The 24,008-nt window shown below is 40.5% G+C and overlaps 2 protein-coding genes across 3 annotated transcripts in view; one reads left to right on the top strand and one right to left on the bottom strand.

The window, feature by feature from the left end:
- LOC148077650 (C-myc promoter-binding protein-like) overlaps positions 1 to 13,694 on the top strand; it is a 34,426-nt gene extending 20,732 nt beyond the window's left edge. Inside the window, exons 16-33 of one of the 2 annotated variants that reach the window (XM_087794337.1) lie at positions 219 to 425; positions 569 to 697; positions 1,894 to 2,035; positions 2,601 to 2,729; positions 3,965 to 4,084; positions 4,312 to 4,455; positions 4,583 to 5,682; positions 6,772 to 6,970; positions 7,039 to 7,145; positions 7,224 to 7,399; positions 7,604 to 7,771; positions 8,006 to 8,114; positions 8,181 to 8,435; positions 8,506 to 8,623; positions 9,301 to 9,327; positions 9,753 to 9,915; positions 10,607 to 10,671; positions 11,817 to 13,694. In XM_087794337.1, coding sequence (XP_087650463.1) covers positions 219 to 425; positions 569 to 697; positions 1,894 to 2,035; positions 2,601 to 2,729; positions 3,965 to 4,084; positions 4,312 to 4,455; positions 4,583 to 5,682; positions 6,772 to 6,970; positions 7,039 to 7,145; positions 7,224 to 7,399; positions 7,604 to 7,771; positions 8,006 to 8,114; positions 8,181 to 8,435; positions 8,506 to 8,623; positions 9,301 to 9,327; positions 9,753 to 9,915; positions 10,607 to 10,671; positions 11,817 to 11,953 — 3,495 coding nt within the window. In that variant the 3' untranslated portion in view covers positions 11,954 to 13,694. The remainder of the gene's footprint in view (positions 1 to 218; positions 426 to 568; positions 698 to 1,893; positions 2,036 to 2,600; positions 2,730 to 3,964; positions 4,085 to 4,311; positions 4,456 to 4,582; positions 5,683 to 6,771; positions 6,971 to 7,038; positions 7,146 to 7,223; positions 7,400 to 7,603; positions 7,772 to 8,005; positions 8,115 to 8,180; positions 8,436 to 8,505; positions 8,624 to 9,300; positions 9,328 to 9,752; positions 9,916 to 10,606; positions 10,672 to 11,816) is intronic. The other variant, XM_087794338.1, reaches the window with a different exon arrangement.
- Positions 13,695 to 15,070: 1,376 nt separating this feature from the next.
- Positions 15,071 to 23,685, bottom strand: LOC148077649 (sodium/potassium/calcium exchanger 1-like). Its single transcript, XM_087793238.1, has 11 exons — positions 22,765 to 23,685; positions 20,636 to 20,773; positions 20,455 to 20,563; positions 20,111 to 20,164; positions 19,746 to 19,796; positions 18,358 to 18,411; positions 17,117 to 17,217; positions 16,780 to 17,043; positions 16,580 to 16,669; positions 16,335 to 16,501; positions 15,071 to 15,552 (listed from the first exon to the last, which is right to left on the bottom strand). The coding sequence occupies exons 1-11, from the start codon at positions 23,683 to 23,685 to the stop codon at positions 15,303 to 15,305; spliced, it is 2,199 nt and encodes a 732-aa protein (XP_087649364.1). The 3' UTR covers positions 15,071 to 15,302.
- Positions 23,686 to 24,008: the final 323 nt, after the last annotated feature.

Here is a 24,008-nt window from a genome sequence, read left to right as displayed (position 1 = left end):
TTTATCTTGTGTATCTTTGTTCTTCACAATATCCTTTGATGCTTCCAAATGTAATAATTAACAGTTGTCTTCGTTTTGTACAATATTTGAATGTATGCCCAGATTTAACAAAGAACTATAATGTGGTGTACTATAACCCATAGAGAAAAAGGAAATCAAATTTCTGGCATTGAGAAACTCCCAAGAAGTTTTAATGTTACTCACTGTTTTGTTCACAGGAGATCAAATTGGCTCAGAAGATAGCCAAGAAGAATGCATCCGTCCCCCAGCTGTGGTCCAAGTGTCTCCTTCATACTTGTTACGGCATGTGGTTTATCTGTCTGCCAGCGTACGTCAGCGTTTGCCACTCTAAAGTGCGGGTACTTCGCATCGCCTATGACGTCCTGAGGAAGATGCAGGCCAAAGAGCTACAGCCGCCTGATGAGGTGCATTTCTCTTCCTGCAACTATATAACTAAGTTGACTTGTGTTGTTTTAGTTGTGTATAAAGATGTATTGATGTAATTACAAAAGCAATATGAAGCTTCTTCTGTAACTTATGAACTTATGGCTGTGATGTACATGTTTAGGTTTGCTACAGAGTCTTGATGCAGCTGTGTGGACAGTATGGTCAGCCCGTTCTGGCAGTCAGGGTTCTGTTTGAGATGAAAAAGGCAGGAGTTCACCCTAACGCCATCACATACGGCTACTACAATAAGGTAAAGTACAATACATATACTATCGTGTTTGGCTTATAATGTAGTGGGATTACTTAAGGTTATTTTTATTTTAATCCTTATTATTTCTGGCTGCAAATCATTCAATATCGCTTAGTGCCCATAGCACTTTAAAAAAAAGTGTACCATAGTTTTTTTTAGGGTTTATCGTTCGATAATGTGTTAAAAAAATTTTTTTACATTTAATATGGAAATAATTTAATGACATTTGTTCATTTTTGTGTTGCAATTTAGCCTGCCTCTAGATGGCAGCAGTCATTACGTCCTCCGCAGCTAAATAAACATTTAAATCCTGCGAGATCCAAGCGATGACTGAGGATGAGAGGATACAGTCGACTCCAGCAGCTTTTAAAAGCCTATGTTTGGAAATATCCTGGTTTTGAAACAAATAAAGCAGTTACGACTTCATCAAAATTTATGCTATCTTTAAGTTCTGAATTTATTTTAACAAATTTATCTCAAGACACATGACTAAATAAGACTATATTGGAGAAAAGAAAAACAGATCCCAGCAACTTTACAATGAGTGAATCATATGGCTGTGGCAAGGAAAAACTTCCTCTTAGAAGGCAGAAACCTCGAGCAGAACCAGACTCTGTGTTGACGGCCTCCTGCTGCGACCGGCTGGGGGGGAGACTGATGGATGTATTGCAATATATTGTATTGTCTGCATCATGATTCATATTGTATTTCCAGATTCTTGCAAATTATAGTTTTTATTTCATGGGCCACATGTAATGACTTGGAGCGCAGAATTTCCCCCCTGGCCTTGAGTTTGATTCCTTAAGAAAAAAGAGTCTAAGAAGTGATTGTTCTGTGTTCCACCTGTGATCAGCTGTGAATCGTATGCTTTTTGTTCCATCATTTATAAGCAGTCAGATAGTTGGACCGCACTCGTCCACAGGCAGCTGTTCTGTATTTCCCTTTCTGCTGCAGTGCAGGAATGTGCGTGTGTTATTTCTGCTTTGATCAAAATATATTCAGCATTATTTATACTCTCCAGTGTTCAGGTCACATTTGGTTCACGCATTTAAATAAAGATCAAAAACGCTTCATTTTTTTAAGCATTCATTCAGTGCAACAATATCATATTTACTGCGTTGAGCACTCATTTTTAAGGATCAATGAAATGTGAAACAGTTTTGGTAACTTCATCTCCTCATTCTTGACGTCTTCAGGCGGTCTTGGAAAGCAAATGGCCTTCCAGCACCAGAGGTGGCTACTTCCTGTGGATGAAACTGAGAAATGTGGTTCTCGGTGTCGCCCAGTTCAAACATGCTTTGAGGAAACAAAGCCTTCTCACTCAGAGCCCTTTATCAGGTACTGAGCCCAACACATGTTAATGAAAAATACATCACAAATGGTTTCTTATAAGTTTATGATGACTCTTATATGATAAGATATGATTACTCTTTTTGATGCATTTTCTTTAAATAATGGACTTCTTGTGGAGATAATAAATTGTAATGAAACAAACCAGCATAGAAAATAATAAAATTTTATTCTGTGGAATCACATTATCGCCCGGTGGAGAAAGAATAGAAGCAAAAAATCAGGCAGGGAATGTTCAGTGTTCAGTATATGCCAAACTGAAGAGACAACCTATTTCTTATTGATGTATTGTAGTTGTTTGTATGTTGAAATTCGAAACATACTAATGTAATTTACGTGAGATAAAATTGTTTCCAGGTCAGATTGAATGCATCTCAAATTCCTAGAAAAAAAACTGTTAATCTACTTTCTTCTTTTTTACCTAGTGGGAATGTACTTATTTATGTAATGCATCATTTTTTTTTACTGTTATTGTCCCCAAAGCTTCAGTGCTTTTAATAGGGATGCTGCTCCATAAACTTGTTTCTTTTAACACCATGTTGTTTTCGGGCAGATGGCAGTGACCTGGACGCTGTGAGTCATAGCAGCCTGGATAGCTCTGCAGACACCAACCTTGTGGAGCAGGGCCCCTTCACCACTGACTCCATCAGACTAGACCCCACTGATGATAGATCCAGCACAGGTATACACCCGCAACTCCAGCGGCTCAACTCCATCACTCGTTTCATTTCCTTTTGATTGCTCTATTTCATCACGCCTTGCTCACTAACCGTCCTCATCCTCATTTTCACCTTCAACCACCTCCTCTTTAATCTACGCACCCTGTGGCCATCTATCGCCTGACCTCCCTTTCACTCTGACCGCACTTGTGTTGCATGAAGTCGGCCACGGCGTCGTCAGAGATAGTGATGTCAGAAAAGTCCAACCTTACAAAGGTAAATCTCTCTTCCCATGTTTCTCTTTCACTCTACAACCTGCTACTGAATTCCGAAAACCCTTCATCTTTTCACTCATCAACCATCAAATGTGCTGCTGGTATGAAGTGCGTTGTTTTCTGACTCTTTTTATGAAACTTCTAGGCAGGAATTTTCAACCAAAAGAATTAAACAAGGGCTTCCTCTCGCTGCACAGCAGGAGGGAAGAATCTGTCTGCATTTCTGTAGCTTGAAATTATTTTTCTCTTCTTGCCAGCAGTTGGAAATCACTTCACTAAAGCTCTGCAACCTCTTGATTTTTTCATTTGAAACTATAAAACATGGACTTCTTTTTCTTTTATGACAGCATTGAGTGCACATTTTCAAGCGACTAGATTTTCAGGGACAGATGGTAGAGTCGCCCTGAAGTCATGGCAGGTTTTCTATTAAACATTCAATAAAAATGGTGAAACTGCAGGTACAGACTGCATATTTCTCGAGGGCATGTCTTATCTGTGTTTTGCTTTCCTCCCTCTAACAGCAAAGTAGCTCCTGCACTTACGCTGATCAGAGGAAAGAGATGTTTAAAATACTCTTTTCTTTACTCTTTTGGATTCATCACATTTCACACTTTTAAGTGAGGAAAATCTCTTTTTTAATTATTTTAAATGATTAATTAAAATTAGATTATTTAATTTTAAGATGAAGCTATTATTGTATTAATATTTTGCAGAAATGTGATGTGTCTTGTCAATAGTTCAATCTCATATTTCTATTTTTAAATACATGACTTTTATATAGTGATACAAATGAAAGACATATTACCAGGAAACTAATCCTACATAAACCATGTGTAATTTTAAAAACAATTTAAAGTATGTATATTGAAATACCCAACATTTATTTTAATTGTATTTGCATTAAGCAAAAGGTTTGCTTTCACGAATTATTGAATATATAAAGAGAAAAAGTTAATCAAAAAAAATATTCTCTATTTCTCCAGGAGGTCAGTCAGATTTGGGATATAACTCTCTGTCTAAAGAGGAGGTTTGGAGAGGAGACAGTGCTGCCAAACGTTCTGCTCCAGAGAAGTACAACAAAAAGGAGAGTGACTGCAGTTCTTGTGAGTATTTCACCTTTTTTTTTTGTCAATCAAAGATCTATTTTGCCTTTTATAACTCTGCGTTGTAGCAGCCACTGGGATTTCCTCCTCCATTCTTGTGCTATTTTTTTTATTTTTGGCTGCCCTTGAAGAGCGTTTTTCTGTCCTTTGGTATTCTGACTGAAGTTTTCTGTGTATCTTGGGACTCGGTGAAAGACATATCTGTGAGTCTAATGTCTTATTTTCAGTGTCAGAAAATGAAAGCAACAAGGGAAGCAAAGACTGTCTCACTCAGGTGGACGTGGAGGTCAATCCGTCTTTCAAACCGCGGGGTATCGTTCGCAGCGGCTACAACGATTCGTCCTGCAAACCTAAGACCTCCCTGAGCACAGGTAAGATCAATAAATTAAACATTCGAATATTTAGTAATTATTATTTTTTCAATGTCAAAATTTTGTTCATAAAATTTTAAGTAGGATAAATAGCAACCAAATACACTTCCTTATTGCTCCTCTTCAGGTCATGTGGCCGGGCTCCTCTTCACATCTTCCCTGAATGAGATCGGTGAGGTCCAGAACAAAAAGCTGCTCAGGAGGCACAAGAGCACGCTGGAAGAAGTCGTCAATGGCTCTGGTCCAGCCTGGCAGGGAGTGAGGGGTCGGCGTCTGTGTGGAGACGGCGTGAGAAGAAGCAACACTGTTCTGGGCCACGATCTGGGACGTGACCCAGATAACAGTGTAGCACATATAGATGATGATGCAAGAATCGCTGCCAACCCCAAGAGGAGCCCGAGGCCCAAGTCTCTCAATCTGCATACCTCCAAGAGATTAGTCATGGATGCATGTCTTCACAGAGAGGAAGACGAGGGACAGGAGTTCAGTGATGAGGAAACGATCAATTTAGATGACATTTTTGATATCGAGGACGTGGATTTAGACAAGGGGTTCAAGATGTGTCAAAGCAACGTAACAAATAAGAACAATTGCTCTTACGACATGACCCTCAGAGGAGCCGTCACTCGGACGGACATCCAGGCTGGAAATGATCCTCTATCTCTTCTGGCAGCAGAGTCGGAACAGCGGAGCCTGGACTCGTACTCGCTCGGGAGTGAGACTAGCACTCCGAGCGCTCGGAGACACCTGGCGCACGAGATCGAGCTTTACATGAACAACATCGGCAGCCCGCTGAGCAGCCGGACTCCCAGTATGGACTTCCAGGAGCCGGACAACCCTGTCTTCCTGTCTTCCACGTCCCTGTCTGCTCCTCGCAGAGCCAGCCTCCCTCAGAGCTCCCCGCTCAGGACTTCCGGTGTGCAGCGTTCACGTACCTTCCAACCTCCTTCCCCGTCCATACCTGCCTCGCATCCCAGCGTGTGTTCATCCCCACCGTCGTACAGCACCACCCCGAGTCCCAGTCCTCGACCCAGTCCGTTCAAAGAGCGAGCAGACCGGAGGAGCCTCGCCTCGCCTTCGCCTTCTTCATCCTCATTTTCCCTGGATACACTGATCCCACCGACGCTCGACGTGTTCAAGAGCAAAATGTTTTCCGCCGGTAAAGGAGTGGCTGAGAAAGCCAGTCGCTGGTATTCCAAAGTATCCACCAACAGCACCCCTACTAAGGTAACTTCATTGTTTTGATATAAAAGTAAGAAAAACAACATACTACTTCTTTACTTTAATGACCATAAATCTTTTATTAACGATAATGATCATGACGAGTTACATTATTTAATATTCACATTATGTGTGGATTCAACTTTACAATCGGAATCAATTCCAAAGAGAAGCAAGATCTTTAAAAAATGTATACAGTAACGTTTGCTGCCCCCATGTGGTCAGATTTTTTTTCCCACAGACCCGAGTTCTGTCTACAAAATGTGTTACATAAACACTTACTCGACTCACTGACAACAGCTTCTAAACAGATTACATTCTTTCAGCCAATCCACTTAAATCCCATTCATGACTGAAGCTCTCATCTTTTCATTAATAACAATTAAGTTTCGACTTGGACCTCCCTGAGCTGTTGACATCTGCAGTTAAATTAAATGATACAGTAATGAGAAGAAGAGAAGTAAAACTTATGGTGACTTTAACGTGTTGAGTAATACATTTTCTTCTGGAAATTATTTTTTCTAAAGTAATCAAATGAGTTTTTCCGGGTGATTACTGACTAAATGTTTACATGCAAATCATTAAATAATTCAGTGATATTGTGTTGTGATTTTTCTCACCAGTACGTATAATATAATTATAATTCCTATTTAATATGCAATGATTAAGATTGAAGACATTGTTGGTGGCTCCCCCAAGTGTCTGAACAGTGTCACTGTAATGTTTTTGAATCTGTAGACACATACTGTCTAAATTTATTTTCAAAATGGAAGCTTTTGTTGTGAAAGTTTAATGTTTTAACTTTTAAAAAGTCTCTCAGTACTTAAAACACTGTCTCCGAGCCACTGTAAAGCCAGAAAAAGTTGTTAAAATAAAAGCCAGAAAGTTTTTCTACATGAGTCATGACTTCTTAAAAGGAAACTAATCATGACTGTGAGAAATGTGAGGAAAAAAATATAAATGTTGCATATAGTTGCTTAAAACGTTATGTTGGTTAATATCTTGATGCACATTAACTTATATATTATAATCATAACCATTCTTCCACTATGATGGTTTTCACCTTCTCTCCACTTGTTTCATTGGTTTGAAAAGCATCGTCTCAGTGTTGAAGACCCAGACTGTTCTTCCTCCCCCGACGATGACGAAGATGACTGCAGAGATTCAACCAAGAGCTCCACTCGCTCCTTGCATAAAACCAAAGCTGTTGGTTTCTCAGGATCTCAGCCTCGACGAAGTCCCGCTCGCAGCCGGCTGCAGAGCCCCACACATGGCCCCGCCTCCGTGCTCCAAGGTCAGACAGACACTGGAGAACGACACGACCATGCATCAGTTTTGACAACTTTATTTTTGCATCAACAGATCGAGTGGTTTCTCCCGCAGACAAGTCGGAGCTCAGTTCTTCACGCTACACCAGCAACACCACCAACACCAGCAGCACCAGCATTTTTAACAATTACGCCATGGAGGTGACTTTGCACTTCCTGCCACACTTTTTCGTGGCTGCGACTTGAGTCGATCATCTTTTCTCACCTTCTTCTCCTCAGCTGCTGATCTCCAGCTGTTCCTGCTGCAAGACGTGCGAGTGTCTGGTGTACGACGAGGAAATCATGGCCGGCTGGACGGCTGACGACTCCAACCTGAACACCACGTGTCCTTTCTGTGGGAACCCCTTCCTGCCTTTTCTCAACGTGGAGATCAGAGACATGCGAGGACCCGGCAGGTATTTGATGTCCATCCCTTGTATTTTAGTAGAATTACATTCAAATCTCACTTTCATTTTAAGAAAGTAAGCGTTTATTGGCGTGGCAATAAGAATGGGCTCGACAATGAAAAGATGTTGATATAATATTTCCATTTATTTTATTTTTCAATTTTAATTTAATTTTTTTGTAACCTAGAAACTGTGATCTGTCTTGATCTCCAGGCTGTTCCTGAAGACCTGCCCGTCGGTAGATCAAGTGATGACGTCCTCGTTCTCCGCCTCTACGGGATTCGGTACCGGTACTTCCAATATGTCGACCCCAGGTCCAGCATCAGCCGTGTCCCCTCCTTCCCCCACTTCTGGTCTGCCTCAGAACTTGCTGACTGAGAGGTATTTGACATTCTAATATTGTATCAACCAGATATTTAAGATTCTAGGAAGATGTTTCATTTAATCATGATTTTAAATTAATTAGAATGATCATAAAAAGTAACAAATTAATTGTTTTTTTTTTCCTATAATGTAGTTTTATTTTTATTTATGAAAATGCAAACATTACATAAAACAAATACAATTTAAATAATGAATTTTAACATGAAGTTTTCCCCTCTTCTCTCCGCTCAGGCGTCCGTCAAGTAGAACTCAGGGAATCGATATTCCCGACGAAGCCACCAGAAGGAATCACAGTTTACCAATATCCGGGAGTCTTCCGTGTCGCCTCAGTGAAGCAACCGTGAGTTGATAGTAAAGCATTTAAAGTGCATTGTGTTGTTTTGTTAACAAGGGCCTCTTGAAACAGGATCCTCTGAGCATGGACTGGAAGCTCCACAACCCGGAGCCCATGACGGTTCCCTACCTGAGTCCTCTGGTTCTGTGGAAGGAGCTGGAGAGTCTCCTGGAGAACGAGGGCGACCAGGTGATCACGGAGCCCGGCCTGGTGGACCATCATCCCATCATCTACTGGAACCTGGTCTGGTATTTCAGACGGCTTGACCTTCCCAGCAACCTGCCCGGCCTCATCCTCACCTCGGACCACTGCAACAGGGACTCCACTGTGAGAAGAAGCTTTATTGTAGAGACAGCGTTCCAAGTTTGGTTTCTTGATCCGTGTTTCATCTCCACAGACGCCTCGTCACTGGATGTCAGAGGACAGTAAAGACGTCCTGATACAAATCTTGTGGGACAATCTGAAGATGCACCAGGACCGCGTGCAGCCGCTCTACATCCTCTGGAACACTTACAGTGAGTTCCTCCTCACACACAGCCACAGGTCCAAAGTACTCTGATTTACCTTTCTGAGATTCTATAAAACCAAAACTGAACAAATAAGTTGTGCACATTTTACAAAGTGACTGTTGTGAGGGGCCAGCAAGCAAAAATAAAGGAAAAAAAAATAAAAATCTTAGCATTAAAAGCAAGATTTTAATGCTAAAAGAATTATTTTATTGTATTTAAAATTACTTTTATTTTTTATAATCTTGTATAAAAGCACTTTTCCCCAAAATATATATCATTTTTATACTTACTTAAATCTTTCTAGGGGCAAAACATTATCACAAGAATGACAAAAATCCACAAACAAAAAATATTTTGAGACTGATAATGAGTAACAGAAATAAACAGAAAATAAAATGGTTATTTTCTACTCGATCTTTGACCTCACGACGGCTGCACTACGCCAGTGTCTGCTCTAAGGGTTGCCATAAGTGCATATTTCACCTTCAGTAACTAACAACCTTAAGGTAGTTATTGTATGTTCAACCTTAGTTGTTTGTTTCTCTTTGTTTTGAAGACAATTATGTAATAAAATATATACATTTTCTGTGTAAACTGAATTTACACAGAAGGCAGCAGAGCCTAATAAAACTTTGTAAAAATATCTTGGTGATCACGCTTGTTGTCTGCTCTTTGTTTTTCAGGACTTAATTGTTCTCTGTTGTTAGAAAGTGAGTCTCTCGTTCTCCCTCTGTGTGTCGTGTTTCTGCTTCCATACATCCCTGTGACGTCTGTGCACAGTCCAACCATGTGGGAGCCAAATACACCTGCTCTTGTATTTGATCGTTTACCGTGTGTTGTGCTCTCTCAGGACATTATCTTGGGTCAGGTTTCTGTAGGTGGCGCTCTCCGTTGTTTTAGGCTTGTTTTAGTGTCTCAGAGCCAACTATTCTTTAGCAGACAGCGCCATCTACTGGACACTGTTTCATGAACCGGATTAACTTTTATTGTTCTTAGTCGTTACTGTAGATTTGTTTATAAAGGTTTGAATTCGTTGAACAGTCATTAATCTGACACATTATTAAGTAAATCTGTGAAACTTGAACTTCACATCCGGGCTCGTTGTTAACCTTTGACCTCTGTTGTGTCTGTGAAGACGTGGGCTACCCTCTGACCCGGACCTTCCTGGAGCAGGAGAGTGTGGTCGGCAAAGAGCTGCTGCAGAACGTGGTGAGGAGCATTCAGAGGAATGACGTCAGCAGACCCATGGCTCAGCTGCTGCAGCTCCTCGACCAGACGCCAGGGGGCACCAGGCAACGGTAGGAGATCCTGAATGACTGGCACACAAAATGGAAATGATCCCTTTTTATTAAATGACTGCATATTTAAAAAACATTGTAGCAAGTAGTAGTCAGGAGTTGCAAATCTCTTTGTCATTACTTACTAGTGGGAGACACTGATCACTGCACCTTACTTATGGTGCCACTTAACACTGAACTCCCACAATGCCTTTCTACACACTGCTCTATTTATTGACTGCTCACCGGTCACTATATACTGTATTTAAATGATATGTCAACGTTGCAATGTTAAAAGCGAGCAACAGCTGTGATTGGTTGACTGGGCAGCAGAGGGTTGATCAGAGGGACGGCACCTTATATATTGGTCAATAATCCGTAATAAAGGGAGTTTTTATTAAGAGTAAACTCACCATCCTGTTGTGTAGGATATAGTTGTGTTGAACCAGATGCTAATATGTACTTTATGATGATGAAGTACTGGCTAATATGCTCCTGGTATTGATGCATTATTAATGTTAATGTGTCTTCTGATCAAAGTGTTGTTTCTCCATCCCCAACACAAAACTAAATGAATAAAAACAATCCTACACTCGGTTGCGTTGAATAAATCATTAATCCTCATATTTATGATATTTTTTGTTTGTTTCACTAGTTCAATAACTGATGTGTCAGCCATCACTCACGTGAATTCTTCATTTGTTTCGTTCAGGAGTTTGTACAGAGACGTTCTCTTCCTCTCTCTGGTGGCTCTGGGAAAGGAAAACATTGACATTGGTGAGTTTTTTTCTAATCATGTTTAGTTGATGTTGTATCAGACTGACAGGAGTAGTACAACTAAAAGGCTAGAGAAGAAGTATACATTTACATTTAGATGTAAAAGGTATAAATACAAGTCTAAGTTAAATGAGGGAATCAGGAAACAGAGTTAAACAGATGTAAGAACAGTCACTGCTCGCTCATCTAAAATCCTGCTATAAACCTCAATAGAAACACCGTAATGAGGGCAGATATTTTTTTTAAATGGCATCTTCGAGGTAAAGTTCGACTTGAATTTCAAGAATGTAATAACTCAAAAATAATAAATAATAAAGCATTCCTTTTTATTTTTTTGTTATTTTCATAGTATTTTGTTAGTATTAATATGTTAATATTTTGTTGCAGCAGTGCAAACATGTGCTTAAGCCCCGCCAACTGAAAGCCCTTGTTTTTTTCAAGCTAAAATCTCCTTTACCATAACCTCGCCCACTCTGCTGTGATTGGTCAAGCGTCAAGGTTTGCAGCATCATCAATCCTTGTCTTTATCTCCAAATGACTTGTATAAAAAAAGAAGCAGGCGTTCTTTGCTGCTGCAGGAGGAGTGAAGCCATTATTACGTCATAATGGACTTAGCTCTCGTAACCTCTCCTTCGCTGAGATTTCAGATGAGGAAGAACTTTATAAAGTAATAAGTTGAAAACATGGTCATGATGAGAGACTTACTGCATCTTGGAGAGGAAGAATACAACATTTGAAACATTTGTCAGGAGAGTTAAAGTTACATATTAGTTGCTTTTGATTAATTATTAACTAGTTTTTTTCCCACAGTTTCTTCTGTTTATTTAATTAACATAGGATAATTGGATTTGTTATATTATCAATAAATGTACATATTTGTTTTTATTGACATTAAGAACAGGTATTTTGTCGTAATGTTTTATGTAATATTAACTGAAATATATATTTTCTTCATAATGGCTGATTTAAAATGATTATTTAGTCTTTTTTTCAGGGACTAGAGCAGCAACATCATAGATTCTAATGTTGAACTGAACTAGTTCAATCAAGTTTTTGGGGGATTCTGTCTCTGAATAGACTCTGACTGATCCTGGATCAGTGCATGCTCCTGGATGTTTGTGAAATCTTCCCCTCGTCTCTCACAGATGCCTTCGATCGTGAGTACAAGTTGGCCTACGACCGCCTCACTCCCAACCTGGTGAAGCTGACGCACAACTGCGACCGTCCTCCCAGCACCGGAGTGATGGAGTGTCGGAAGACTTTCGGGGAGCCGTACCTGTGAGCTCGTACCTGTGAGCTCGTACCTGTGAGCTCGTACCTGTGAGCTCGCGCCGCTGCTCCGAGACCAGCTCAGGAATCCTGGGGACGACTGTGAACGTTGCTGTTGTAAGTTTCAATGAAAAAAAAGGCACTTTGAGGGATCACGACACTTGATCCAATCCTGCGACTGTTTCTGTACAATACGAGTCCAGTTGTAGTGAGTAGCCTGCTTACACGTGGTGATCGACGATAGCTTTATTTATAAGGAATGAGCTTTATTTATTTTACAGTCTGTCGCTGCATGAGATGTCAAAGCACTTTTTACCAAATATGTTTTTAAAATAACGATCCGCTGTTGTCCATGTCTTGTTACAACATCATTCCACTACAGGTCATACAAGGTCATTTCATGCTTCGTTTAGGTCACTTGTCTCATGGTCCGGGGGCCAAATCTGACTCACCAAGTCATTTGATTTGGCCCGTATAAAAAGCAAAGTAGATTAATGTTAATTTTTACATGGTGTCCTATAGGTATGCCTGTGTTTAAGATGAGATAAGGGACATTGACCTTTTAAAATAAACTGAAACTGAGACATATTATTGTTGTCAACAATTTTACAAGGTCTCTCAATATCAGGAGGAAAAACGCATGTGTTATAATATTTTATTAATATTTTATTTAGCCTCCAAAAATAAAAAACGGTATCACAATCCGACTAATGCTCACCGTTGCGGACATTATAAAATAGCATTTGGTTTGGCCCATGACTTGGACGACTAATGGGTTTTGGTCCCTTATATATTTTACCAAACCTGCTTGGAAATCTTCCTGGAGGAGTATTCTGCTACTTTTAGAACTTTTAATAAATGTATTAATTTTGCTCTTAATGCTTTAAAGTACAAACTGCCAGTAAATGAATCATGAGCACAAGTAGAAAAAAGGTGTTTCAATGTATTCTGCTGCTGCTGGAAGTGAGCAGGACAGAGAGAAGAAAGAATCATGAAAAAGACATTTAAAAATATTACATCGTAAAGAAAAGTCTGACTTCTGAACTCATCCAAATCAGTTTTGAGCATATGTTTTGAGGAACTATCAAATTCACCATGTATTTTAAATGCATTATACTTATATAACCAACACTTACATGTTTATCTCATTCAAATAGTCTTTGTGGTTAATGTTGACATCTCATATGAAAACTAAACATTGATGACCAGGTACTTTTTTTCTGTGAGCGAGGCTTATGTTGGTTTTGTCTCCCTCTGCTGGTGCGACAGGTCATTGTCGCTGTCCCAACATTGTAGTTGTGATTCTTGAACGCTTTAAAGTGTCCCGTCCAAAGACTCGATCAGCCCCTACATCAACTATTCACCAGCACTTGTAGCACGGGTTCTGCTGCAGCACAGAGGTCGTGAGAGTATTTTTGCTCCGCCTAGTCAGCATTTCTAACAAGAGTTGCCCAGTGAGTGCTTTGGCTTCTAAACTCTTGTGATTCACTGAGGTCGAGGGAGGGTCGAGGGAGGGCCGGGGTCTGCAGCCGCCGGTCTTATGATGTCGACCATGTTTGTTGGGATGAAAACAAAGCTTTAAAACGAGAGGCAGAGCGAGCTCAACAGCTGTTAGTCGATATGAAATGATATAATTAAAAAAAAAAGCAAATTACTTTTTTTGTAATGTATTTTATAACCATACATAATGTGTGAGTCATGTATGTACAGAAAATTTCATGATGAGATATTGTATATAAAATTATACAATAATACATTTTTTGTCTCATTTCTTTATTAATTGTGTATTTTTATTGTGTATGTTTCTTTTTAATCGCCTACATATTTATTAAATTTCATAATCGTGTCATTGAATAAATATACTGGGAACCGTTAAAAAAATAATTTATTGCAGCATGAAATTGGAAATGAAAATGCTGACAACATCCTGATCCGTGAGCGATGAGACGAGGAAACATTCTAAACTCTCACATCATGTGTATAACACGTCATCAAAAGCTTCTCGCCGCCTCAGAATATCATTGAGATGAAACTTTTATTTTACACTTCATTCCTCTGAGTCGACCGAGCAGGAGACGCTGAAGAGTCACACCGTCCGACACACAACACACGTAACGTCTCACACTACAACACAATTATTCATTGACGAAATCGAACAACCTTTGTCGTTATGTTGACTCACTGGACATCACGTCACAAACTCCCTTGAACACCTAAAACACACACTAGACGGCTCTATGTTTGGGACAAGTTCAATTATCAATCTAGTTGCATACCTTTTTGTATTTCCGGTTTGTTGTTAAATGTGTATTTGTGTTCAATAGAAATTACTTAAGTGTTTTTGTTTTGTTACATTTTAATTTGCTGACAAATCATTTAATTCTTCTGACAGCAGGTGCAATTCTACCCCAGATGATGGTATATTAGTAACTTATTTAGTTTCCACAGAGGATGGAGGTTTTCCAAAGAACGTGGTTTATACTTGTGGTATTTTTTGCAGAGTTATAAGCAGCAAGAATGGACACAAAAGCTACATGTGGACCATTTCTGCTCTTAAGAAAAAAGATCATGATGAACCCTGGCTGGCCAGTTATTTATTATTATGTCCAGTAGAGGGAGCCCTTGTCCCACGTCCTACGTTGCAATACAACTTCTGTCGACCATAGTTATCTGAGGTATTTTCTCAATAATATCCCTAAAATCTGATAATTGTGCGTATTTTTAAAATTGTGTTTCCACAAAAGCAGCGAGGATTACCAAGAAGAAAACTGTCTGGATCGGTTACTTCTATCGGATGAAGTATCGAGATCTAGCGGCGACACTCGGTGGAAATGAACCATTAAAATAATTGATGCCCAAATACATTTGACCTACAGTAGGAAAAAACAGAGCCGTTTTCTAAGGTTGTCATCTTGCCGGGGCGGCAGTTACAATTTTCCTCAGGGGCCACATTAAATACTGTGACTGTTGTAAAGGACCTTCAAGCCAATAGAAAGAAGAAATTAAACCTTGAAAAATGGGGGGAAACTTAAATTAAAATTAAATTAAATTCGTTTTTTTTTTACAAATATTTTATTCGAATTTCTTTGAATTATTTTGAGGGCAAAAAAACTCACTTATGTTGTTTTTTTAATGAATAATAAAAATAAGTACAAAATAAAATTGTTACTTAGAAATCAGTTTAGTACTTCATTCGAAAGGGCAGCAGGTCTGCCTTAATGTTTTGATAGGTTGTGCCAGGTGGAACACCTTAATGTTTTAAGTACATTTACATGTAAAGTTTGTGAGGAGAAATGTATTCAGAGCTACTGCACCATTCAATCATGACGTCGCCCCCTGCTGGGGGGTCTATGAAACGCTCTTTAGATGGAAACGGGGCAGATGAGGATCCGATCCTCCAGCATGACACTCAGAACCAGGAATACGAAGTAGAGCAGGAACATGGTGAAGCCCAGCTTCCTGCTCATCCTCCAGCGGCAGACGGCGATGGAGATGATGACGAAGAGGAGCATGAGGAAGAGCAGCACGATGGCGCAGAAGAGGCCGTTGGAGCTGACAGTGACTGGAGCGCCGCCATGTAAGGAAGTGTAGATCAGCCAGGGCACAGGAAGACTGGTGGAGAGAGGGGTGGGTGAATACATTCAGAGATACAGGTGTATTAGAAAGAACGATTACAGCAACGATACAATATATTTGTAGTATTGTCGAGTACTTGATTCTGGCGTTACAGAATCTACAGACCACATGACTCTTGATGAAGTTGTTAGTGCTTTCATTTGTTTTGAAACCTCAATATGTCCAAACATCAATTCTAAAAGTCGCTGTATGCTCTCGTCCTCAGTCATTGACGTAACATAATGACTGCTGCCATCTAGCGGCTGAAGTTAAATTGTAATAATACATGTTATTTGTAAATTAAAAAATGTAATTATTTTATTGTGTACAAACATTATTGAAACGAAAACCATAAAATAACTGTTAAAAGTAATGAAACCATGAATATTTTTATGTTAATTGTAAATGAAAGAATACATCAAATGATTTAATTTTAAACACACTTTATAGAAATATAAAATGGTTATGAAAAAAAAAAGAAAATATGATTTGAAAGACAAAAATGAATTAATAAATATCTATGATGCAGTGCTGTCGAATATCTTGTAAAATATTGCAATATTTAAGTTTATCAATACCTTCTTACACACTATTTATCGATGGTCTAATAATGGCCTCTATTTAAACAAAATTCTGGATTAATAAACACAAAAATGTTTATAAGATATGTTGACCTTTCAAAGATAAATGTATTCAAATTCGAGCCAAACCCACTGTGGGCCACATACAATGACCTGCTGTGCCCCAGTTGGCCCCCGGGCCCCTTTCCTGACGCTCACCCAATAGTGATGTCGAAGATGTTGCTGCCCACAGAACTGGACACAGCCATGTCCCCGAGACCCTTGCGGGCCACGATCACGCTGGTGATGAGGTCAGGAATGGACGTCCCGGCCGCCAGGATGGTCAGACCCATGATCTCCTCCGAGATGCCGATGGTCTCTCCCACCTGGCAGGACAGAGGAGTGGACGTGGGGTCAGGGTCAGGGACAGGGGGGTCACAGAAGAGACAGACAGTGAGGCTGACCTGGTGAGCCCACCACACCATCAGGTAAGAGAAGACGGCGATCCAGAGGATGCAGCCCAGAAACGTGACCACGAAATACCGCTTGGAGTCCTGGAGAGAGACACATGAAGACGTGAGGAAAAGTGGGAGACACGGTAATAAGCGGGGGAATGGTATTCATGTCCATGCACGGTTGTCATGGCGATGGAGATGACAAGCACCGGATTGCGGACGTCGGGCAGCGTGAGCCACAGCGGGAAGACGATGGGCAGCAGGAAGAGATAAGTGGCCTGCTTGCGTTTCGTTTGCGGCCACTCCAATGACAGCGGCTCATTGTCCTCCTCCTCCTCCTCCTCCTCCTCTTCCTCCTCCTTTCCCTTATCATCATCATCATCGTCGTCATCATCGCTCTCGTCGCTTTCTTCGCCACCACCGCTCTCTTCTTCACTGCTGGTCTGAGAAACATCCGATCCTAGAACGTCATCCTTCAGGAAACATGAAAAGACCTCCTGAGCCGTATGATTTTTTAAACTGCCGTTTCTTGTAATTCGTCTGTACCTTCGACTTCTCTGGAGGCTCCTTTCCTGTTTCGTTCGTCTCCTTCTGAGGCTGCTGCGAGGTGGACGGTCCAGCAGGTAACTCAGGTTTGTCTTCATCACCTGAGAAAACACAGTGACTATTTGGTTAAAAAATAAAAGACAAGCATGCGTCCATTATGCGCTCGCACACACACAAGCCCAGTGTTGATTCTCCTGCTGATTGACTTGGAACATCCAGAGCCCCAAAGACCTACTTGGCCCGGCATCTGTGCGTCTGAAGCATCTCATCAGCGGTGAAGTGTGACGCACACACATGGCACGGCTGATGAGGCTCGACGACCCTCTTCAGCCCAAAATCATTTCTGCTGTTAGATAAATGGCCGAGCGCAGACGAATTACCGAAAACGCTCTTTCATATGAGAAGGATTGAGACGTTAGATCAATGTCCAGGATGTTGGATTCAGGAGGTTCATGAAGAACCTTCACATCCTAACAACTTCACCAAAAAAAATTGTTTTCGTCTACAAACTTCTACAAGCATAGATGTACTGCAAGTTCTATTGTCCAATATCCTTTGATACTGGAATGAGTCATAAAAACGAGCCAGTCCTTTCAACGGCTCTTTTAAAGGAACGTTTATATCGGATAAACAGGAAATTGAAAGGAAAATGCATATTTATTAGACATTTTATTTTATTTTACCGTTTGTTTGTAAGCATTGAAGAAGGTTCAAGTCCTAACCTGCCTACTGACCCAATCACAAAAGTAGGAGCAAATCTTTGAGGAGAACATTATATATCTTTACCAGTCATCCACGAAACTATTTCCTCTTGTTCATTAATATCATAATCTGGCTGAACGACCTTCCTGGCTTCCATAAATACATATGCAGTGCTGGAGGTCGTTCACCTTGACCCAGAGACAACACAAGGGACACCTCAAACACATTTGTTTTCGAACCTTTGGGTCACCTTGACCCAGAGATAAAGCAAGGGTTAAAGCAACAATAGGTAACATTTGACATTATTTCTTATGCCTTTCTTTTCTTTAACAATCGTTCCATTTAAAGAAGAAATAGCTTTAATATATTTAGATAAAAGTACTTAATACTTGTGGTTTGACATACGTAGAGTCATTTAATGATTCAGGTAAACAAACTCAGCACTTTTATTTCAAAAACAGGCAGAAACCTTGATCATATCTGGACTGCACGAAAAGATGGACGTTGTGCGAAACACAAACCTGTCACTAGTCACTCACCTCCAGAGTGAGGCTGCTGCGATGAACACTTGAAGGTTCTTACTTTGTTCTTGGCTGTAATTAGGAGAAACATGGCCCGGTGACCCGACTGACACTTCTCACCCCAGAACACCACTTCATAACACCAACACCAACACCAACACCAAAACACACACTGGCTGTTCAAGAGTGCTCACATTCTTTAAAATGTCTTATTTTTGCGAAAGCTTTGAGTGTTCTGGTTGATATCATTGGCCAGGATTCAATCAAACAGATTTCCATGACAGAAGTATCTACAATATACAAAGTTAACAGAACCACGTAGGAACAAAGCTTGTATGTTTCCTACGTGTTCACACCCGTCTACTACCGAAGGTAGCAACAGTTTGCAAATGTAAAAACAAATCCAGGGATGTAATAAATCTTGGTCTGGATTCTCTCTGACTACAAGTTTGGTCTTCGTAGTGACTTGACCTTGGAAAAATATCTTGGTCTTAGTCATGTTTTTGTCTTGTTAAATCAAATCTTTGTCTTGGTCTCAATCTGGAAATGTTTTGGTAGTAACTGGTTTTAGTAGTCTTTGGTCTTGGTCTTAATCTGGAGACATCTTGGTCTTGATAGGGGTTCTGTCTTGGTAGTGACTTAGTCTTGGTAGAGTTTGGTCTTGGTAGTGTCCTGGCCTTTGTCTTGATCTGGTAAAGTCTTGGTAGTGTTTAAACTTGTTGGTGCTTTGACCTTGTAGTGTCCTGGTTTTGTTTGTTAGTTGCTAGAACTTGGTAGTGTGTTGGTCTCAAACTGCAAAGGTCTTGGTCTTTGTAGTGTTTTGGTATTGGTAGTCTTGTCGTATTGATAGTTTTTATGTCTTGGTAGTGGCTTGGTCTTAGTAGTGCCTTGGTCTTGTTAGTGTTTTTTCTTAGTAGTGTCTTGGTTTTGTTAGTGTTTTAGTCTTAATAGTAGTTTGGTCTTGGAAGTATTTTGGTTTTGGCCTTGGTATTGTCTCTGTCGTATTCTTGAAAAATCTTAGTAGTGTTTTGGTTTTGGTAGTGTTTTGTTCTTAATAGTGTCTTTGTTTTGGTAGTATTTTGGTAGTAGTTTGGTCTTGGTCTTAATCAGGAGACGCCTTGGACTTGGTAGTTGTTTGGTCTTGGTAGTATTTTGGTTTTGGCCTTGGTATTGTCTTGGTCGTATTCTGGAAAAGTCTTACTAGTGTTTTGGTTTTGGCATTGACTTGGTCTCAATCTGGAAAGTCTTGGTCTTGTTAGTATTTTGGTCTTGGTAGTGTCTTAGTTTTTATTGGTGTCACAGCTGAGGTGGTACAATGTAATTATTTTGGCACTGCTGTGTCTACACATACTTACAATATTGACGCAGTATCACGACATCAAGAAACACACATGCAAGTCTCTTACCACTCCTGCTTACTGAGCTCTCCCCTCTCACATCACCATTAAAGGAAGTCTCTGACAGAAGTAAAACACATAATTTACAGCACACTGCTGATAAAATACATATACACATGTTCAAATATTTACGGAACAACAGTTTTGTAGACGTCGTGTGGACACTGCGGTGAGAATGGATGAACACATGAACATATTCTCAACAGAAATAATGATGTGTTTGAAGCCTTTTTGGATTACATTTCATTTAAAAATGAAAAGAATTTGACTTAGACAAATGTTAAGACAAATAAAACGAAAAAGGAAAACAGGAAAACCCTAGAACACAACAAACAACACACACAGAAAACCTCCAGTCATGGAGGTTCTCGTACCTTGCAAGGACCTGCCCAGGCTGGGGTTCTTGAGAGACACCTTCAACACTGTGTCTGCTGAACACCACAGGACCACGTTGTTCATTCATTGCTCTTTTGTACGTTTGTCTAACGTCCCTGAAGAAGATCTTTTAATCTACATTACATTTGATGAATTTCCCCAGCTTCGTCACTTTGGATAGTAGAGGCAACTAGTTTCAAAACTTTCAATACTCAGACTTCAAGTTCCACGATACAATACAACAGTAGTTTGTTTGCATCACAAGTTCAGCCCAACTCCCTATGAATCTGTTTTTAGTTTTCCATTTTGACCGAAAATAACTTTGAACACCTTGATACTTTACCTTCTCCAAGTGGGTCGAGTGTGTGTATCATCAGTTGGAAGATGGTGTTCCTCATCGACGTGTTGTGGAGGGAAGCGGAGCTGCCACCTCGCTGAAGAAGGGGTCGAGCCTGAGACGATCAACAGTTATGAGGAGATTATGGTTCCTGTGTACATTTCTAGTGACACGACATTCCAGTCACCTTGAGTCGTGATTTGTCCTCAAGTGGATCCGAAGGCTTGGTGACTTGCGGGTTTTGTGGCTCGTGTTGTTCTCTAGATGGCTCTTTGGGTCCCAGCGAAGGAGCAGGAGGCGCAGAGGGTTGTGTTGCTTCGCTTTCCTGACATGTGTTAAAAAATATAAAGTGAAGAAATTATCCAATCAGAACAGCTGTTTACAAGGCAAGCACATCTGTACCAACCAAGGAAGAGGCTGTAACTCCCTGCTTTGGCAGAGGTTTCCCCTCAAAGTGCCCGTATAGGCAGACATATGTAATGGTTGTTTTTGTCTTCATTTCAAATTCATATAAGATCCGTTCAAATGAAAGGAAACAAAAATCAGGAGCTTTTTACATGGATTTCTAAAGGGAAATATTTTTTCTCAAGTAAATATCAATAAAAAAAATCTGGTTGTTTCAGAGGGAATTTAAAGAAGAGCCTCTGACACGTCATTGTTCCCTTGTGTGTGTGAGTAAATCGATGTGTGTGTGTGTGTGTGTGTGAGAGACACCTGCCATCCTCTGTGTTCAGCATCAAAGGTTTGCAGTAAATTTCACCTGTTCAGAGAGTTCACTGTCCTGAAGATAAAAGCACCAACTGTATACTCAGCTCTCGTCTCCATCACTCCAACTTATCAATGACATGGATGCAACATCTCCAGATATTCTCGTCTCTTGTGATATGCTTTGTGATATTCATATGTTGTAGTATTTGTATCTTGTGATATTTGTATCCCAAGATATTCATATCTTGTGCTATTTGTTTTTGTTGATATGCGTGTTTTCGTGATATTTGTATTTCAAAATATTTGTATCTTGTGATAATCATATTTATTATATTCATACCTCAAAATATGTGTATCTCTTAATATTCGTATTTTGCAGGATTCGTATCTTGTGATATTCGTATCTCAAGATATTTGTATCTTGTGATATTCTTATTTCATGATATTCTTATTTCGTGAGTTTTGTATCTTGTGATATTCGTATTTCATTTGATTCGTATCTTGTGATATTCTTATTTCATGATATTCTTATTTCGTGAGTTTCGTATCTTGTGATATTCGTATTTCATTTGATTCGTATCTTGTGAGATTCATATCTTGTGATATTCTTATCCTGTGAGATTCGTATCTTGTAATATTCTTTTCTTGTGAGATTTGTATCTTGTAATATTCGTATCTTGTGAGATTGTATCTTGTGAGATTCTTTTCTGGTGAGATTTGTATTTTGCGAGATTCGTATCTTGTGATATTCTTTTCTGGTGAGATTTGTATCTTGTAATATTCTTTTCTTGTGAGATTTGTATCTTGTAATATTCGTATCTTGTGAGATTTGTATCTTGTGAGATTCTTTTCTGGTGAGATTTGTATTTTGCGAGATTCGTATCTTGTGATATTCTTTTCTGGTGAGATTCGTATCTTGTGAGATTCGTATCTTGTAATATTCGTATCTTGTGAGATTTGTATCTTGTGAGATTTGTATCTTGGAATATTCTTTTCTTGTGAGATTCGTATCTTGTGAGATTCGTATCTTGTAATATTCGTATCTTGTGAGATTTGTATCTTGTGAGATTTGTATCTTGGAATATTCTTTTCTTGTGAGATTTGTATCTTGTGATATTCGTATCTTGTGAGATTCGTATCTTGTAATATTCTTTTCTGGTGAGATTCGTATCTTGTGAGTTTCGTATCTTGTGAGATTCGTATCTTGTAATATTCTTTTCTGGTGAGATTCGTATCTTGTGATATTCGTATCTTGTGAGATTCGTATCTTGTAATATTCGTATCTTGTGAGATTTGTATCTTGTGGGATTCGTATCTTGTGTTTTTTGGGATTCCCTCTCGTTGAAAGAGCGAAAAATATTTATGAATAAGAAATGTACAAAAAGTGCACAGGGTAGCACATATATGGACTCTCTCAGTCCATCATATTGGTCTTCTCCGCGCTTAAAGGAGGCATGTGGTACTGATATTACAAGACTCAAGATAAATCACATTCATGTCCCCTCCGGGACTCCGTAGGTTATGCTATATATATATATAAAGTATATATAGTTGATATATAGAATCTGGAGGAACTGAAGGAGGAGATGATGTCACGGACACACTGACCTTCTCCGGCTCTGTTGCCGTCCATACTTTGACGACGCTCATGTGCTTGTTGAGCTGCGACTTGACTGCCCGCTCGATCTGACCGTTGAACTTCATGAAGCTGACGTAGCTGACGTAGCCCAGCACCAACATGGCGCTCTCCCACCAGCAGATCGTGTTGTCCAGGAAGAAGACGATGAGCATGAACAGGTCCACGATGTAGAAGGTCACGTCCCGGAACAGCGGCCACCAGGTCAAGTATAGCATCTCCCGCGAGAAGATGGCGCACATCCCGATCACGAACAGGATGTTGAAGACGGCCGAGCCCACGATGGTGCCGATGCCCACGTTGCTGTGGGAGATGAAGACGCCGATCAGGGAGGTGAAGAGCTCGGGGGCGGAGCCTCCGGCGGCCATGAAGGTGGCGCCGGCCACGTCGTCGGAGATCTGCAGACTGTTGGTGATGACCTCCAGAGCCGGGACGAAGAACTCGTCGCAGACGATGGCCAGAGCCACGAACATGTAGGTCATGCCGATGACGTGCAGCATCACCCAGCCCTGACGCCTTTCCTCCACGCTGAAGATGTCCTCTGGGTACTCCCCGTTCTTGTGAGACGGCGTCTGAGGTGGGGTCACCGGAGCAGGTGGAGTTGGAGGTGGTTTTGGTTCCACGTAGATACATTGTTCTACATCTGTCCTGTTGACTTCTACAGGAGGTTCTGTGCTTTCAGAAAACGCTTCATCTGCCTGGCTCTCATTTCTCACCACAACCTGCCGAATGTTCACCCGGACTTCTTCTGCATCTCTGGGAGTTGACCCGACAGACGCCCTGAGATCTGCCGGGCCGACCTTCAGAGTCAGAGAGTAGAGGACACACAGCAGCAGCCCTGAGAGGAAGAAGACGACGCGCTGGCGGCCCAGTCTCCGTGGACGGGACTGCATGGTGATTGAGAATCCGAGCAGGAACTTAAGTCGTGCTCCGGCATGGTCACATGATGAGAAGATACAGCTGAGAAGGATCAACGTGTTCCTCACGTTTGACTGCTGCCAGCTTTGACCTGCAGAGACACAACAGTCAATGCACATAACATAATGTAACACGAGTCAGAGTGTGAGTTTTTACACCACAAAGTTTATTTAACTGTTATAACAGAGAAAATTGTGGGTCCACATGTGGCCTTAGACCAGGGGTCACCCACACAGTGGACCATATGAGGCGCCCACCTGCCTGTTCTAAAAATAGCACAATTCACCACCAGTGAGCT

The sequence above is a fragment of the Callionymus lyra genome, chromosome 6 (assembly GCF_982586985.1).
Source record: "Callionymus lyra chromosome 6, fCalLyr1.hap1.1, whole genome shotgun sequence".
Classification (NCBI taxonomy): domain Eukaryota; kingdom Metazoa; phylum Chordata; class Actinopteri; order Syngnathiformes; family Callionymidae; genus Callionymus; species Callionymus lyra.
Note: the sequence above shows the minus strand (reverse complement) of the source record. Positions and strands in the feature narration are given on the sequence as shown.